Source organism: Elephas maximus, chromosome 19 (genome assembly GCF_024166365.1).
Source record: "Elephas maximus indicus isolate mEleMax1 chromosome 19, mEleMax1 primary haplotype, whole genome shotgun sequence".
Lineage (NCBI taxonomy): Eukaryota > Metazoa > Chordata > Mammalia > Proboscidea > Elephantidae > Elephas > Elephas maximus.
The window spans coordinates 26700725-26720347 of record NC_064837.1 but is presented as its reverse complement, the minus strand read 5'-3'; the positions used below and the strand labels follow the sequence as shown (position 1 = coordinate 26720347).

At 38.0% G+C, this 19623-nt stretch overlaps 1 protein-coding gene across 2 annotated transcripts in view; it reads right to left on the bottom strand.

Annotated features, from left to right (window-relative positions):
* Positions 1–19534, bottom strand: part of ATAD5 (ATPase family AAA domain containing 5) — a 52021-nt gene extending 32487 nt beyond the window's left edge. For both annotated transcript variants that reach the window (XM_049859018.1, XM_049859017.1), the window contains exons 1-6: positions 19450–19534; positions 14874–16804; positions 13737–13857; positions 8971–9135; positions 7096–7222; positions 6459–6540 (exon numbers count right to left, since the gene is read on the bottom strand). In XM_049859018.1, the coding sequence (XP_049714975.1) occupies positions 6459–6540; positions 7096–7222; positions 8971–9135; positions 13737–13857; positions 14874–16804; positions 19450–19515 (2492 nt within the window). In that variant the 5' untranslated portion in view covers positions 19516–19534. The remainder of the gene's footprint in view (positions 1–6458; positions 6541–7095; positions 7223–8970; positions 9136–13736; positions 13858–14873; positions 16805–19449) is intronic.
* Positions 19535–19623: the final 89 nt, after the last annotated feature.

Here is a 19623-nt window from a genome sequence, read left to right as displayed (position 1 = left end):
CACCATGCACAAAAACTAACTCCAAGTGGATCGAAAACCTAAACATAAAGACTAAAACGATAAAGATCATGGAAGAAAAAATAGGGACGACCTTAGGAGCCCTAATACAAGGCATAAACAGAATACAAAACACCACCAAAAATGACGAAGAGAAACCAGATAACTGGGAGCTCCCAAAAATCAAACACCTATGCTCATCTAAAGACTTCACCAAAAGAGTAAAAAGACCACCTACAGACTGGGAAAGAATTTTCAGCTATGACATCTCCGACCAGCGCCTGATCTCTAAAATCTATATGATTCTGTCAAAACTCAACCACAAAAAGACAAACAACCCAATCAAGAAGTGGGCAAAGGATATGAACACACTTCACTAAAGAAGATATTCAGGCAGCTCACAGACGCATGAGAAAATGCTCTCGATCATTAGCCATTGGAGAAATGCAAATTAAAACTACGATGAGATTCCATCTCACTCCAACAAGGCTGGCATTAATCCAAAAAACACAAAATAATAAATGTTGGAGAGGCTGCGGAGAGATTGGAACTCTTATACACTGCTGGTGGGAATGTAAAATGGTACAACCATTTTGGAAATCTATCTGGCATTATCTTAAACAGTTAGAAATAGAACTACCATACAACCCAGAAATCCCACTCCTCGGAATATACCCTAGAGAAACAAGAGCCTTCACACAAACAGATATATGCACACCCATGTTTACTGCAGCTCTGTTTACAATAGCAAAAAGCTGGAAGCAACCAAGGTGTCCATCAATGGACGAATGGTTAAATAAATTGTGGTACATTCACACAATGGAATACTACGCATCGATAAAGAACAGCGACGAATCTGTCAAACATTTCATAACATGGAGGAACCTGGAAGGCATTATGCTGAGCGAAATTAGTCAGAGGCAAAAGCACAAATATTGTATAAGACCACTATTATAAGATCTTGAGAAATAGTATAAACTGAGAAGAACACATACTTTTGTGGTTACGAGGGGGGAGGGAGGGAGGGTAGGAGAGGGTTTTTACTGATTAATTAGTAGATAAGAACTGCTTTAGGTGAAGGGAAGGACAATACTCAATAAATGGAAGGTCAGCTCAACTGGACTGGACCAAAAGCAAAGAAGTTTCCGGGATAAAATGAATGCTTCAAAGGTCAGCGGAGCAAGGGCAGGGGTTTGGGGACCATGGTTTAAGGGGACTTCTAAGTCAACTGGCAAAATAATTCTATTATGAAAACATTCTGCATCCCACTTTGAAATGTGGCGTCTGGGGTCTTAAATGCTAACAAGCGGCCATCTAAGATGCATCAATTGGTCTCAACCCACCTGGATCAAAGGAGAATGAAGAACACCAAGGTCACACGATAACTAAGAGCCCAAGAGACAGAAAGGGCCACATGAACCAGAGACCTACATCATCCTGAGAACAGAAGAACTAGTTGGTGCCCGGCCACAATCGATGACTGCCCTGACAGGGAGCACAACAGAGAACCCCTGAGGGAGCAGGAGACCATGGGATGCAGACCCCAAATTCTCACAAAAAGACCATACTTAATGGTCTGACTGAGACTAGAGGAATCCCGGCGGTCATGGTCCCCAAACCTTCTGTTGGCCCAGGACAGGAACCATTCCCAAAGACAACTCATCAGACATGAAAGGGACTGGACAGTGGGTAGGAGAGAGATGCTGATGAAGAGTGAGCTAATTATATCAGGTGGACACTTGAGAGTGTGTTGGCATCTCCTGTCTGGAGGGGGGATGGGAGGATAGAGAGAGTTGGAAGCTGGCAAAATTGTCACAAAAGGAGAGACTGGAAGGGCTGACTCATTAGGGGGAGAGCAAGTGGGAGTACGGAATAAGGTGTCTATAAACATATATGTGACAGTCTGACTTGATTTGTAAACGTTCACTTGAAGCTCAATAAAAGTTAAGTGAAAAAAAAAAAGGACATATATTATATAAGACCACTATTATAAAAACTCAAGAAAAGGTTTAAACGCAGAAGAAAACATTCTTTGATGGTAACAAGAGTGGGGAGGGAGGGAAGGAGAGGGGTATTCACGAATTATATAGTAGACGAGAATTATTTTAGGTGAAGGGAAGGATAACATACAACTCAGGGGAAGTCAGCACAACTGGACTAATCCAAAATCTAAGAAGTTTCCTGAGTACAACCAACCACTTCGAGGCACAGAGTAGCTGGGGTGGGGGTTGGGACCTGTGGTTTCAGGGGACATCTAGGTCAATTAGCATAACGAAGTATATTAAGAAAATGTTCTGTACCCCACTTTGGTGAGTGGCATCTGGGGTCTTAAAAGCTAGCAAGCTGCCATCTAAGATGCATCAATTGGTCTCAACCCACCTGGAGCAAAAGAGAATGAAAAACACCAAAGACACAAGGAAAATATGAACCCAGAAGAAGGAAAGGGAAACATAAACCAGAGATTCCATCAGCCTGAGACCAGAAGAACTAGATGGTACCTGGCTACCACCAATGACTGCCCTGACAGGGAACACAACAAAGAATCCCTGATGGAACAGGAGAAAAGTAGGATGGAGGTCTCAAATTCTAGTAAAAAGACCAGACTTAATGATCTGAGACTGGAGGAACCCCAGAGGTCATGGCCCCCAGACTCTGTTAGCCCCAAACTAAAACCATTCCCAAAGCCAACTCTTCAGACAAAGATTAAACTGGACTATAAGATATAAAGAAATGCTGGTGGTGTAGTGGTTAAGTACTATGGCTCTTAACCAAAGGGTTGGCAGTTCGAATCCGCCAGGCGCTCCTTGGAAACTCTATGGGGCAGCTCTACTCTGTCCTATACGGTCGCTATGAGTCGGAATCGACTCAACGGCACTGTGTTTGGTTTGGTTTTTTTTTGATAAGACATAAAATGATACTGGTGAGGAGTGGGCTTCTTCGCTGAAGTAGACACATGAGACTGTGGGCAGCTCCTGTCTGTGAAGGTGAGATGAGAAGGCAGAGGGGGACAGGAGTTGATTGAATAGACACGGGACATAGAGGTTGGAGAGAAAGAGTCTGCTGTCACATTGTAGGGAGAACAACTAGGGTCATATAACAATGTGTATATAAGTTTTTGTATGAGAAACTGACTTGAATTATAAACTTTCACTTAAAGCACAATAAAAATAAATAAATAAAATCTTTCATGGTACACAGATTTAGGAACCTAAGAACAATTCTAAGAATTATAAACATAAATCATAATTTAAGAATTACAATAGTTCAAAATTAGCAAATTTATTTCTTAAAACAATTCTGCTAGGTAAAGTAAACACAGATAACAGTGTAACCAAGCAGAACGTTCCCCATTTCAGGTTGGCATTCAGCAACATGAGTATTACAATGTTTTATTACTTTTTTTAAAGTATGGAATTCAAGCTACTAAGAAAGTAAAACAGGCTACAAAGGCTGATATGTAATTTTTCCACTGCCAAGGTCTTCAACCTCCTTAGGACTGCTAATCCTCTAATATCTCTATCTTCTTGTATCCATCAACACTTTCCTTTATTAACTTCCCTCCTTACTCAGCTTAGATTCTATACTCCATCATTAAATAACACTCTTGACAATCTACTTAACTATCTTGATTTGCTTTTTGTGGCACTTGCCTGTCAAAAATCATCAACATTCTAATTTCTTTGCACATGCACAAGAGCAGCTAAAGACAACTGGGCACATTGGTTCAGTATCAGTTCAAATGGACCCTCAACACTGTCAACAATCCTGCATTTTTCTGTTCAACTCACTCTTCTACTCTCAAGACTATTTCAAACCTCCTTCATTTTTTTCAAACTGCAGACCTTGCCCACTCCTGCCTCCTCACCTATAACAGATGACCTCAAATCTTACATTACAGAGAAAAGGCTATCAGATGGGAATTTCCTCAACTTTCTTACACAAAAATACACAAATCTATTACTTCACCATTCTGTCCTTCTTTCTTTCCTCTTAAGATAGAGAAGCTGCACTTTGTCCGATAAAGACTTGTTGTTGTTGTTGTAGGTTCTGTCAACTCAGCTCTGACTCATGGTGACCTTATGTATAACAGAACAAAATGCTGCCCAGTCCTGTGCCACCTTCATGATCATTGGTATGTTTGAGTCCATCTCTTTGAGGGTTTCCCTCGTTTTTGCTGACCTTCTACTTTACCAGACATAATGACCTTTTCTAGAGATTGGTCATTCCTGATGATGGGTCCAAAGTAAGGAGCTGAGGTCTTGACATTCTTGCTTCTAAGGAGCATTTTGGTTGTTTCTTCTAAGACTATTTGTTCGTTCTTCTGGCAGTTCAAGGTATATTTGATATTCTTTGCCAACAACACAATTTGAATGCATTAATCCTTCTGTCTTCCTTTTTTCATTGTCCAGCTTTCATGTGTATATGAGGCGATTGAAAAGACCATGGCTTGGATCAGACGCACCTTCGTCATCAAAGTAACATCTTTGCTTTTTTTTTTTTTTTTTTACAACTTTAAAGAGGTCTTTTGGAGCAGACTTGCCTAATGTAATACGTCATTTGATTTCTTGACTGCTGCTTCCATGGGTGTTGACCATAAAGACTAATTTCCCCAAAAATAATTTTGGAACTCAGCCCATGTAACCTTCCCACAAAGCTTGAAGCCATCAATCATTCTTTCTCTCATGTATTCAACTCCTCAGTCCTTCTCTGTGACTTTTAAACATGATCAAGTCTCTCTCATTAACTTAAAAAAATCCTGATTTGATGTTCACGTGTTTCTAGTGACCACTGTTTCTTCTCTTCAGAACTAACATTTTCAAAGACGTCTACTCTGACTTCTAGATATTTACCCAACAGAAATAAAAATATATATTTAGACAAAAACTTATACACGAATGCTCCTAACAGCTTTATTCATAATAGCTTAAAATTGGAAACAAACCAAATGTCTATCAACAGATTAATGTATAGACAAAATGTGGTATATCCATATAGTGAAATACTACTCGCCAAAAAAAAAAGAATGAACTACTGATACACTTGACAACATGAATAAGTCTCAAAATCATCATGCTGAGTGGTAGAAGCCAGACACAAAAGAGTAAATACTGTATATTCCATTCATGTGAAGTTCTAGAACAGAACTAACAAATCTAAAACAAAACTAAATCAGAATAGTGCTAGTCTCTTGGTGTGATGGTGGTGAAGGAGAGTAACAGAAAAGAAGCACAAGTAAACTTTCTGGGGTAAAATATTAATTTTATATCTTAATGTAAGCTCACTTGTCAAAACTGGACACTTAGGATCTACGCATTTAACAAAATATAATTGTATGCTCAATAAAGTGAAAACAGAAAAAAAAAAAAAAAACAACCTTGAACTCATGATGATGTCCCTATCTAGCCTTGTACTGTGCCATCCAGTTACATAAAGTAGAAATTCTGGTACTATCCTAATACCCTCCTCTTCCTCACCACCCCCTCACCCCATCTAATTAATCACCAAGAGTTTTTTAATTATCTCCTGAATATCTTTACCTTATCTCCAACACCCTACTCTACACCTCCATTGTCCCATGACTGGACTCCTACATCCATTTGAACCTCTCCTCCAATCCACTCTTTATACGACAACCAGACTCATCCAATGGCCAGATTAAATTTTCAAAATCCAAACCTGTTTATGTTCATACTCATGTTTAAAGCACTTTGACAGCTTCTCACTGCTCTTAGCTTAATGACAAAATTCTTTAAAAGGTCCTATGTTGTCTGACACCCACCTCTCCAGCTTAACCTCACATTCCATTCATCCTTGCTCTCTCCACTCAAGTCACACTGGCATTCTTTCAGTCTTTTGTATTTACTATGCTCCTCCTACCTATACAGGGTCTTTGCCCCCTCTAGCTGCAACACTTTCCTCCCCCGGTTAACTCCTGCTCATCCTACAGATTTTACTTCAAGTCTCAGGGAAGCTTTCCTTGATCAGACAAAATCTCCTTAATATAAACTCTTACAGATCTTTATACTTTTCTTTAGCAATTCTTCATTTGTTGGCCTGATTAATATTCATGTATTGTTGTCCCGCTCTAGACTATAAGCCCTATGAGGACAGGCAATACGTCTTATTTTGTTCTCCATAATATTCCCTATATAAAAAAACAGTGCTTTAGAGCATAGTAGGTGTTTAAATAATTATTGAGTGAATAAAATTCATAATCAGCTCTTTGAGTTTTGTTTGTTTTTTGGTTTGTTTACTATTCGGCTCTTTTGTCTAGAGATGGGCACAATTTTGCAGAAAAACAAGACCTTCAAATAGCAGTTGTAACATTGTCAACACTATCATCTTCTGAACTTATTAAAGCTTCAAATGGTAATTACCAGCTTGCTCATCAAAGTAAACAAATAAATACAAAATACACTCCAGGAAATATTTTGGTTATTTAAAATTTGTATTGGACTGACCTGCTTTCATCAAATCCAAGGACAGGATCAGCTGTTTTTTGAGGTTTTCTGGCAAGAAATAAAGGCGCGACTTTCATTTTTCCTTAGAAAGATGAATTCTTAGGTTAGTATCAATGTTTTAATGTCCACTTGCCTCCAGCTACTTTCAAAATTATCTCTCTCTCTCTCAGTTTTTTAAATTAATGTTCTCATTTTTTTTTTAACTAATTATTTTTTACATAACAATCTCGTTCTTCAATCCAGCAATATCAGAATCTCCTGAGGAATGTTTTTTTTTACAACTACAGAATCCCACAACACACCTCTGGAGATTCTTATTCAAGATGTCTGGGGAAGGACCTACAGATATAAAACCTTACAATTTACTCAGATGACTGTGGTGATCAGACACATTGGGAAACCACTAATTCAGTCATGCAAAATGGGAACATGGAAATGAAATGTTAGTTGCCCTTTTTAAGAAACTCTTCACTACACTACAACTTATTAAAACAGAAATACTGTGTAATATAATTAAAATTTTTTATTTTCTAAGGCAAGAGATTAAATTTCTATCACCAAAGCATCTAGAACAATATAATCTCCCCCCCCCCAAAACATTCACATTTCTGTCATAAATGTTATTAAATCTGATTACCAGGTACGTTTTTGGATGACTGGTTAAAGTTTTTTCCCAGCACATCATTCAAACACTTAAGCTTCTTCTGATTTTTCTCAGGCTGCTTTAAAGAAGTGGGGCTTGAATCTATTATTATTACAGAGTCCTAAGATAAAATAAGAGAAAAATTTAAAAAGTATGTTACACACTTAATGTCATAAGATATACAGTTATCATTAAATTAGCAACTCCACACATCTCCCCACGAGACATTATCTGATTGAAAGAGAAAACACACAATGCAAAAGGTAGTCTATACTTAAATCATACAAGTTTATGTGCTGTTGGTTTATTATAACTGTGAGCTTTCTTTTTCAAAGAATTAATTAGTAGACTATAGGGTCGCTATCAGTTGGAATCAACTCAACGGCAATGGGTTTGGTTTTTTGTTTATATTCCAGATAAAATTATTAACATAACCAAACTATAGAATTTCTATATAGAAACCTGTCTCAGGGAAGAAGTACAGCCAGAATGCTCCTTAGAAGCAAGGATGGTGAGACTTTGTCTCACGTACTTCAGACATGTTATCAGGTGGGATCAGTCCCTGGAGAAGGTCATCATGCTTGGTAGAGGGTCAGCGAAAAAAGAGGAAGACTGCCAATGAGATGGACTGACACAGTGGCTGCAACATGGGGTCAAGCATGACAATGATTGTGAGATTGGCGCAGGACCAGGCAGTGTTTCGTTCTGTTGTACACAGGGCTGCTATGAGTCAGAAGCGACTCAATGGCACTTGACAGCAACATAGAAATTCAGATTATCTTCCTTTTAGAACTAACTATAAAAAACAAAACTGGTTGCTGCCAAGTTGATTCCGACTCACAGCAACCCTACAGAACAGGGCAGAACTGCCCCATAGGGTTTCCAAAGAATGGCTGGTAGATTTGAATGGCTGACCTTTTGGTTAGCAGCTGAGCTCTTAGTCACTGTGCCACCAGGGCTCCAGAACTAACTAACTATACAGCCTAAAAATGGATTAGATGATGTCTGCTGTTTTCACATGGTCAGCATACATTTATTGAACACCTATCATGTATTACGCAATACAGCAGGTGCTGGGAATACACGGACAAGTAAAACTCGAGAGCTGGCTTCAAGGTTACTCCAGAATTTGGGGAACCCAGAAAGGGCTAGCTAGTCCATAAGTGGATGGTCTAACTAGTTATAACACAGTATGGTGAGAGCAGTTCTGACTAAAGGACAAAAAAACATTAAAGTACATATAGGGAAGGAAACTTTGGTCTAAAGGCATCAGCACAGCTTTCAAGAGGAGGGGATGGCACTTAAAAAAAACCAGTTGCCATCAAGACAATTCTGACTCATGGTGACCCCATGTGTGTCATCAGAGTAGAACTGTGCTCCACAGAGTTTTCAAAGGCCGATTTTTCAGAAATAGACCGCCAGGCCTTTCTTCCAAGATGCCTCTCACTATATTAACCATTTCCACTACCCAGGGACTTACTAGAATCTTAAAGGTTGGGGAGCAAATTCCTCAGGTAGAAGAAAGTACCCAGAATGGATATTTCAAACTGAGACTACAAAGCGAAAATCACATAATTTAGGGAGAAATGCATAATTTAGTGTGACTATAGCAAAGAGTGTGTGTATGGATAAGGGCACTGTTTCCAAGAGAGGGAAGGATTCAGCCCATGAAGAATCTTAAATGACTTGATAAGGATTTGAACTGTACTGCGCAGGCAATAAAGGAGCCAAAGGCTTTTAAGGCAGAACTATGACATTCTTTTCTACCACCTTAAGGCTACCTTACGTAACATTACAATGGTTTCCTTCTCTCTCTCCAAACAGGAGAATAGGAAAGAACTCAAACCAATAAATGTGTGTAATACTTACTTCTGCTTCTGACAATTTCTTCCTTTCAGTAAGCGCCTGACGTCTAGAGGAACGCCTTAAAGGTGTTGGTATTTCATCGGTAGCCTTTGACCTACTAATGTGTATAGCTTTTGCTTTTTCAATCAATCGTTTTGCTTTTGATATGTTTTTTGAAGCATTACTTGCCTAGACAAAAATTCAAAATATTAATTTAGATCATTGGTAAACACATAAATCACATTAAATAAAAGACAAAAAAATGATTATTTAAGACTTATCAGGGAAATTTAATTAAAATGTGTCCAGTTATACTTGGTTTGCTTTTATTTCTTAGTTGAAATTCATCCAGATAGATATAATTACACATGTGGAAAACACTTAGAAGTATGTCTGTAGAAGCACTATATTAAAATTTTTGGATATTTTTCTACCATCACCATGGCATCTAATCTTTGGTTTTAGTCACCAAATTTATGTAAAGTGCTTTCTAAATATGAATAAACAATCTACTATGTCCAAGACTCTGATTTAGACACTGTTAAAAAAAAAAAAAAAACCAACAATCTTATATATGTGGATCTTGACCTCAAGGACCTATATAAGGGAAGAAAGGCTAAGAGCAGATAGGTGTAGTAAAATTATATGGTATACATTATTATTGTGTGTATATATGTGAGATCACACCATAGAAATTTAGGCTAGAGAGAAAGTACCTTAGGCTGCATCTGTTGTCGGGAGGTTGACAAGGTAGTCTGTGTGGTATGGAAAAGAGCACTAGATAAGCATAAAAACGGCCTTGAGGCCTGGCTCTCACACTGATGTACCATGTGACCTAATGTATTTAAATATTAGTTTTCAGAGCTTCCATATTAAGTTCTACAGGTTTTCCTGATAGGATTAAAAACACACATACAAGCAAGTTGCAGAACAACTTACATTACATGGCCCCTTTTTAAAACATTGATAAAGAAGCCCTGAGTACTGTTTATGGCAATGGAAAACTTGGCAAAGGACACTGGTGATAGCTGCACAACGTGATTAATATAATTGAAGTACCTGAATCATTCATGTAAAAAATGCTGAACTACCAGATGTGTTATACACGTTATTTACAACAATAAAAATATCTATCTGTCTATCTAAGCATAGAAAACAGCCTGGAAGGATAAACTACTAAAAGTGGGTTACCCGGGCAGAATAGTGCTGAGCAGATGAAAACTTCTGTCATTTTTCATTTCACACACTTCTTCTGTTTGTTTTCCAAACAAATGTTTAATATTTTTAAAACCATTAAAAAGAAAAGGCATGGATACTCAAAGCATACCTAAGAAGGGTAAGAATGTCAAGGAGATGGTAGAGCGAGATTTTTTGTTGTTCTGGTAGCAAAACTTTCGGCAGGCTAATGAATCTAACACCAAGTTAGTATTCAAAAAGATCCACCTAAACTTAGACTAACAATTCAATCATTGAAACAAACTTATATAAGGAGATTTGTGTTTCCATCCTCACATTCATTGCTATACTTGAGTCCAATGCTTGTAAAAGAAAAAAAAAAAAAAAAAAGAATTTGGCAAGTAATTCTGCTATTAAAACCTGTTTTGTTTTTTTTTAATAGCCTTTTTTCTGATAAGTTTTTTGTAATTTCATTTTTATAGAAAGTCAGAACATAGAAAAATAAAGAAAATCAAAATCATCCATAACTCCACCACCTCTAAGGCAGTAATTTCCGACACCCTCCTTCCTGACCTACAGCCCATTCTCCCACCTCTTGCTTTGTGAATCCTGAAAACATCTGTTGACTTCACCAGAAACTTCAGTTCTGACAGCTCTCTACTTTCTCCCTACTTATCAGCCTCTGTCTTTCCCTACCCAACTTAAAGCCTACTGTCCATCACTTTAACCACTCTTAAAAACATTCTGAACTCCCTTGGCCCCATTCCCCTTCTGCCACACCTACCTGGGAAAACCCCAACTCTGGGTCAATCGAATTGTCCTCCTTGCCTAAACATAGGCAAACAATCTCACTTGTGCACCCACAACTCAACTGAAGTGCACTTGTCAAGGTGGCCAAAAATCAAGACACTTTTCAATTCTTATCTTACTGGGTCTCTCTGTATGAGGTCATCATTCGACTCCATGACAGCTATCAACAACGACAACATTGGCCGCTCCCTCCGTGAAATGCTGGCATGATACCACATTCTCTAAGGGTTCTATCAGTCCAGTCACTCTTCCCATGTCCTCTTTTTCTGCTCATACCTTAAAGGCTGTGGAGTTCCTCCAGGGTTATCCTTGAGTAGCTTCTCTTTTGACCAAACCACACTTTCTCTGCATGATTTCATTAATTCACGTAGCTTCAATTGCCATCAATATGCTGATGACCCTTCAGCTTTATCTCTGGCTCAAATTTGGCTGAAAGATTTAGGACCATGGCTCCACCTCTAATTAGATGGTTCCAACTGAATATCCCATAAAGAAATAAAAACCCAAACCCGTTGCTGTCAAGTCAATTCCAACAAACAGTGACCCTATAAAACAGAGAAGTGCCCCATAGGGTTCCAAAGAGCAACTGGTGGATTCGAACTGCCAACCTTTTGGTCAGCAGCCATAGCTCACCACAGCTCTTAACTACTGTACCACCAGGGCAGCCCACTGATACCTCAAATCCAACTTGTCCAAAACCAAATTCCTCATCTTTTCCCCAAACCAGCCTTCTTCCTATCTTAGTGAAAGGCACCATTCACACAAAAACCTAAGCCAGAAACCCAGGTATCATGCCTGACTTCTCTCCCTCACTTTCCCATCAAGTCTATCATCAAGGCTCCTCAATTCTACCTCCTAAATAACCACCGGCCACCTCTTACTACTCTCCTTCAGAACACAATCACATCTTACGTGAGTTACACTGAAAGCCTCCTAACTAGTCTCCTAGCCTCATAGTAATATTTCAAAAACTCGTGTCTAATCACGTTATGTCTCCTACTTAAAATGGCTTGTCCCTGCTCTTAGAATGAAGTCCAAAATCCTAACAATCTAGACTCTAAAAAAGACTTAACTAAAATGAAAATGCTCTCCATTGCTCTCAAGGCCTTTGCACACACTGTTCCCTCTGCTTGGGAGCTCTTTCTACCCTTTCAGTTCATAGCTTACCATCTTTGGGAAGTGAGGTATCCCGCTTACGTGCTCTCAGGAGTACTCAGTGCTTACTTTATTATAGGTTTTATTACATATATTATAATTGCCTGTTTATTTGCCTGCATTCTCTTTAAGAATATAAGCTCTAAGAGAATAGAGACCATGTGTATCTTGTTCACAGCTATATCCCCAATTCCTAGCACAAAGCATTGCACTTAATATTTATTGCATAAAAGAGTGAACTGAGAGCCATTCTGAAAACCATTCTATAAGTATCTCTGTTGCAAGAGCTGTTACAAATATGGGGCTCTTAAGAAAATTAGTCTACCCCCTCATTCTCATGGAAACATGAAAAACTCAGAAAATTACTAAGGTTCTCTGCTAGAGCTAGTAAACAAGCATAGATAAGGCTTCGAATAATAAGGGTGCCGTGGTAAGTGGTCCACAGACTAATAGTATGAGATAAACTAACTGATCTAAGTAAGTTTGGTTAAGGGTCCAATATGGATACGTTTAATTTTGAGATTTATCTTGCTGGGAAACTTATTACTGAGTTATAATTCTAAGGGCAAACCAAGGCATAATTTCTAAAATTAAAGTTGAAGAATACTTCAGAATTCAATTAAATAAAATATATGGGATAAAGTTCACCTCAGAGATTTTAACTTTTAGCTGTGGTACAACCAGCTGGATTCTGAGTGTTTTCCAACAGACTAAGAGTCATCTTTCCAACTGCTTACTCTTCTGTGACTCTGGGAAAGCCACTTCCCACAGTCAGACACAAACTGCATGCGTCCTCATACCACGAATTGCAGTTTCTACATCTGTAAAGCAGACTAAACAATCTACTTTATGAGATTAATGATGTAAGTACTAAGCACAGTATTTGGAACACAGTAAGCAGTTTAAAAAAAAAAAAAAAGATGGCTGTTAAATAAAAATGACAAGAGATATCAACTTTCTGTGGCCCTAGTTTTCATCCAAGGATTATATTACAATCGCCTAGGTAGCTTTTTCAAAACAGACATACCTGTACCTACCTGCCTACCCTAGAGAGAATCTGATCCTCCCATGGTGGTAACAAGTAGCTTACTTTGAAAAAGCATCTAAATTATTCTTATATATCACACCTCTTCCTCTAGAGAAGCAGGTTTCAACCAGAGGGGTTTTAGTTGGGGACATTTGGCAATGTCTGCAGATATTTTTGACTGTCATAACTGGGGGTAGAGGCCAGAGTTGCTAAACACCCTACAATGCGCAGAACAGCCCCAGCCCCTCACAACAAAGAATTATACAGCCCAAAATGTCAACAGTGCCAAGGCTGAACCTCTAATCTATAGAAATAAACCAAAAATCCGATCATGACCTGTAGGCAGCCTCAGGGAAAAACGACTGCAATGTAATTCTAAGAAAGCTTTTTCTAAGATTACATTCTGACCTTATCAATTGCTTTCATCTTACAATAACTTGACATTTTAATAAAAAAACTAACTAGAGGAATGGAATAATAGTGAAAAAATAATTTAAGACTGTGGTTAACATAATCAATGAAGTATGTGAATCTTTTGGCTTATTACTTCCAAACAGTAGCTTTTTGTTGATGCTATTTAAAGAAAATAAAATACTACTTATAGGACTAATATTTCAATTACCTTTCTGGTCTGAGAAGTGAAATCTCCATCAGTTGCTTCAGATTTCTGAGATCTTTTCTTACCTCTTTTCTTAGATTTTTTCTTAGATTTTTTGGGAGTAGTAATTCTGGTGAATTTCATTCTGAAAAAAGAAAAGGTATTCAGGAACATTTTCATGATTATAAAATATAAGAATCTCAAATACAGGAAAGAATCAACTAGATCTTCCATTTCAGGGCTGTTCTAAAACATTAAAAACTCCAGTTTCAAACACCAAACTTAATGTGAAACTCTTGGAAAATATAAAATGTTTCCTTTAAAATTAAGTTTTACATCCTTAATGGAGCAAGAGATAAAGCATGGTGCAGACTCAATGGTCTGAGACTAAAGGAACCCCAGAAGGCCTGGCCCCTGGATACTTTCTGTTAACCCAGAACTAAAGCCATTCCCAAAGCCAACTCTTCAGACAAGGATTAGACTGAACTATAAAACATAATACTCACGGAGAGCATGCTTCCTAGTTCAAGTGATACATGAGACTAAATGGGCGGCTCCTGTCCAGAGGCGGGATGAGAAAGCAGAAAAGGATAGGAGCTGGTTGAACAGACACGGGTGGAAAGGAGGGTGTGCATCATAGGGATGGCAACTAGGGTCAGAATATGTGTATAAATTTTTGTATGAGAAATTAACTTGAGCTGTAAACTTTTACCTAAAGCACAATAAAAAAAAGCAAAAAAAAAAAAAAAGCTTTACAGAAAATTAGCCCCCAAGATGACTCTTCTATTAGAGCCAGCAAGCAATAATACACCACATAGTGTTATGGGCCAGTTCACCCAAGAAATAAATTTCTGATTTATTTTCACACTCATGCGCATTATATACACAGAACTCATATCTGAAGGATATTTCTCCAGGAATTAGCAATTACATGAAGAGTTTACTAAAATATATCTAGAACGCTTCTGAAATTATGCCCGATGCAGAAAACAGCAGCATTTTTGAAACCCTGTTCTTTTTCTTACAAAATAAATCAGTTACGTTCTAGAAAAAATACTAGTCTCTGATGCTTGAAATATTTTCCTTCCCTGCTAATATTACATGCAACATACTAGAACTTACATAGAATCGTTGAATTTTAAAATAAAAACAAAACTTTACCTAATAGGACTCTCCGAATCAAAGGGTACTGTTATTAATTCCGCTGTATATAAATTACGCTTTCCTGAAAAGCTGGCTGCTTTTGGAGTGGAAGCCTTTATTGGACTATTATCTTCCGAATCTTCAAAATCAGAACCCCTGATGATTATTGCGGTAGGTGTGCTGCTCCTTCTCACAGACCTTCTGGTTGGTTTGGGTGTGGAAACATTTACCAAGCTGTCTTCAGGCTCAGCTTTAGAATGTCTAACTTGGACATCCTTAACTGGAAGACTGGTTTTTCTTGATGACTTACTGTTGTTATGTAGAGAGGAAATCTCTAAAGGGTCAGCCTTTGCTATATCGTCACAAACAAGACTTTTACTTTTAAATAATGTGCTGCTTTTGAAAACTTCTGTTTTCTTACGCCTTAAACTCATTGTAACTCTATTTTGACTTTGCTTATCTTTTAAAGAGGTTGTTTCTTTCTTTTGGGTATTTCCTTCTCTAGTCTCACCTAGTACAACCCCAGTATCTAATGTTTTCTTACTCTTTTGCTTTAGTTTCTTACTTTTCTCCTTAGGAAAACTTCCTTTATCAGTGTGTGACTGTGAAGTGTCGTTATTTGAAATCATTTGGATATTAGCATTTTCCAGGATGTTTTTAGAACTACTGTCTCTTTCTTCCTCAAGTAAAGCTTTTTCATTAAGGTCTTTGTGTTTATCAGAAGACTTCTTCACTCCGTTTTTAAGTGCATCTGATGCTGGCTGCCTAAATGCTTTCATAAACTGCTGTCTTTCTTCTAGAGTGCACTTTGGCTTCACAGCTTCAGAACTTCCAGCTTCCAACACTGCCAATTCTAGTTCTTCCTCCTGTATAACAACATTAGATTTTCTTTTCTGAACTGTCTGTTCACTTTCAGGATCAGAGAGACTATTTTCCATTTCAATTTGCTTTTGTTTCAAGAAAATTGAGGGTATTTTCCCTGCCTTTTTAGGGGGTACAGGGTGAACTTGTGCAAGAACAGTCATTGTCTTAAAGTGTACCTGCTGAGAATTTTCACAGGTTTCTGTATCACTTATATAACCACTTTTGACTATCTCTCCAACAGTTTCAGAGGGGACACAAATTGACACTGACGTTGTAGAGTCTGGTAGCTGTTCCACTTTGTTTTCCTTGTGACTTTTTAAAAATTCCTCATATGGAACAGTTATTGTGTTATCATTTAACTCAGCGATTTTAGATACATTATCTCCAGGGTTTGCATCATGCGCAGTACTCTCTATTTCATCAGTTAGGGAAGATATTATCTGTTGATTATCTTTACCATCTTTTTTAAGATTTAGTTCCTTTGCCAAGGATAAACTTTCGGAGAGATCTACTACATCTCTGTGCTTCCTTTTTCTTATTTTCTTGCAATCATTTTTTGTGGTGCCTTGTTTAGGGTTTACTTTCTTAGAATTCTGTTTGCGGGTCATATTGCTTGACTGGTTTTTGAAATCTTGAATACTTTCTGCAGGTACCTCTACATGTTTCTGGTGGAGTAAAACAGAAGGACTGCTTTCTTCAAAGTCATTATTTAAACTAGAGTCTTCTTTGCTATCATCACTACTTATTTCAATTGGAGATTCATGTCCAGTTTTAACATTATTTAGTTGACGTGATAAATTAACTCTCTTTCCTCTCTTCTTAAACTGTACATTTGAGAACGGTTCCAAAGGCGTTTTATAATCTTTGCCACTGTCCACAGGCAATGGTGCAGATGACTTTATCTTACACTCTTTCGTTGATTGAGTCCTCTCATTTGTAGGTGAAGTTTTTCTAAAATAATCCAGAATATTATTGGATTTTGGTGGAGAGAAAACTCTAACTCCAGTCTTCTCTATTGGTGATAAATATTTCGTAATTGTTTTAAAGGAAGATCCATCATCATCTTTCCTTCGCTTTTTGCATGGCTGTAGATTTAAAAGAAGGAAAAGAGGCACTTATTTCAAGAAAAATAATACAAAATATAAATTTAAGACACGGATCTAATATTTAAAGTAATCGGATAAAGAAAGGAAGGCTCCTTTATGTGACGAGCATGATATACTGGAAAGAATATGAACTTTAAAATTAAATCTATATTGAAATCTCAATGTCCCAATGATTTACCTTAAAACTTGTGTGCTTTACTGTATATATATAATTATAAACAAAAAACCAAGCAAGATACCATCAAGTTGATTCTGACTCACGAAGACTTCATGTGTTGCACAGTGGAAGTGTGCTCTATAGAGTTTCCAAGGCTATGACATTTTGGAAGCAGATCGCCAGGCCTCTCTTTCAAGCTGCCTCTGGGTGGGTTCGAAACTCCAATCTTTCAGTTAGTAGTCAAGCGCTTGGCCATTTGCACTGCCCAGGGACTCCTTATATATATTTGTTTACATTAAAAAATTGTTCACATTAAAAAAAATCCAAGCCTACTATACTTATGAGCAAATTCCTAATTCTTCTCAGTCTCTGTTTACTCTATAAACTTTAGATAGCACCTTCCACCTTAAAAATTGTACTGAACACATTACACAAAAATATGTAGTCTGACGATGGTAGGAACTCTACACATATTATATTCCCTTTTTATTATTTTTAGTTAAAAATAAGCACATTACCCTAACTATTGCTAAGAAACAGGGACATAGTCATCAAGCCTAGGATCCCAAAATTTACTAATCAAGTAGAAATTACAGTGCAAGTTCACCAAAAGAACACTTACAAGTCTAGTGTTTTAATTTGCTGTTAAAACCGTTGCTGCCTTTCTTTTACGTTAGTTATTACCTTTACAATATCAAGATGACTATAATGCTAGGCATGTTTAAATTTTTATTGGTTATAAGTCAGTAATTTACATAATAGAAAATAAATATTACCTTATTGGTTACAAAAAGCACCATCAGTCTTTCTTTTTTTTTAATTTTAACTTCCCTCAGTTCATTAGTTAGAATAAATTTAATAAAATAACAACGAAATCCTTTAAAAGGTAAGTAATGAATAGAGGAGTTAGGCTTCTAGAAAATTAAAATTATATAAAGCTATCATGATTTAAAGTGTAGTGCTGGAGCAGGAATAGGTAGGCAGGTCAATGGAATTGATTAGAACACCTGAAATAGACACAAGTATATATTTAAGAACTTAGAAAATAAAGTAGTGACAAAAGAAGGAGTATTTAATAAATGGTATTGAGACAACTTCTAACCATTTGGATAAATACGAGGCAAAATAAATTACGGAGGGATTAAATCTGTATATGTTAAAAAGAAATCATAAACATTTTAGAAGAAAATACTGATGAGTATTTACATAACCCTGAGATGGTATAAGAGGCACTATACTATATGCTCTGGAGTCAGGCAGATCTAAGTTTGAGTGCTGGCTCTGACATCTTCTAATGTGAGACCTTAAACAAACTAAACTTTTAAATCTTCTTCTCTCATCTGTAGAATAGAAATAATAATATTTCATTACAGGGTTGACGTTAAGCAAAATAATGTTTATAAAGCCTTTCCCTTTACCATACTTAACAGTGAATATCACTATTACGAAATAGGCTCTCTAAGCAGGCCACCAAGAGCAGAAACCATAACCCGAAGACTGATAAAAGTGACCACACAAAAAGCCAAGAACTGTGTAATTCAAGTATCAGAAGACCTTCTTCATACCTAGATAATCTGAGTAACTGCCTTGACCTAGCAAACAAGTATCCCCCTTAAATGAGTGTACATCTGGGTTCATTCAAGACACCAGAGCACATACTTCAGTTTGAATGCTAACACGAGATGAAAAGTTGTAAAGATGTAATGTCTGTCTTAAAATGCTGGCCTGCTACTTTCTGGTATTAGAATCTTCTTTCAAAATATGCTTGGAGCTCTGGTGCTGCATTGGTTAAGAGCTAGGCTGCTAATCAAAAGGTCGGCAGTTGGAATTCACCAGCGGCTTCTTGGAAACCCTATGGGGCAGTTCTACTCTGTCCTATAGGGTCACTATGAGTTGGGATCGACTAGACGGCAACAGGTTTGGTTTATAAAGAATGCTTAGAGTATTTCACTGAAACTTGACGAACAAACATCAGCACGGCACACTGGGTCTTCCAACTGCAGTATATTAAGATCTAGAGCCATGGGTAATAGATTTACCCTGCTTGATTCTGGCAGTGACACTGTAAGTGGCATTCCCAGAACAGGGAGGATAAAATAGGTGGACTTAAAGCTCTTTTTCAACTCAAATTCTAGGATTCCATATCATGAACCCAGAACCTGACCATGGGATCCTCCGTGACATCTCACAAGTCCAAAACATCACAGTCCACCAATATTTCAGAATCTGGGCACTGGCCATGGTATCTTAAGTCCTAACTTACTGCAATTCTCTAAACATCTCACAATACCAGGGTTTGTCGGAATTCATCACGACTCTAAGAACGACACACTCCAGCAACTGTTCCACACGATGTCATTCCTGGGGGGCCTCTCCGTGTTCCTCCTTTCCCCTCTGAGATGCAAAGTCGGGATTACCACCACCCGTTTTCCAACAGCCGGAGAACTCGACAGACACTCGATCTCACCTCAATCTCGTAGTCCTTGACTGGAGGGGGAGCAGCCGCCGCCGCCATGGCAAGGACCCCTACCATGTTCGCCGCTTCCCGGTGCCCCTGCTCCTAGGACCTTGCGCGGACCGGGTCGGCCAGCGTCTCGGCCATGGAGGCGGCCCGCTCCTGGAGGAGCGCGAAGTTGGGCCG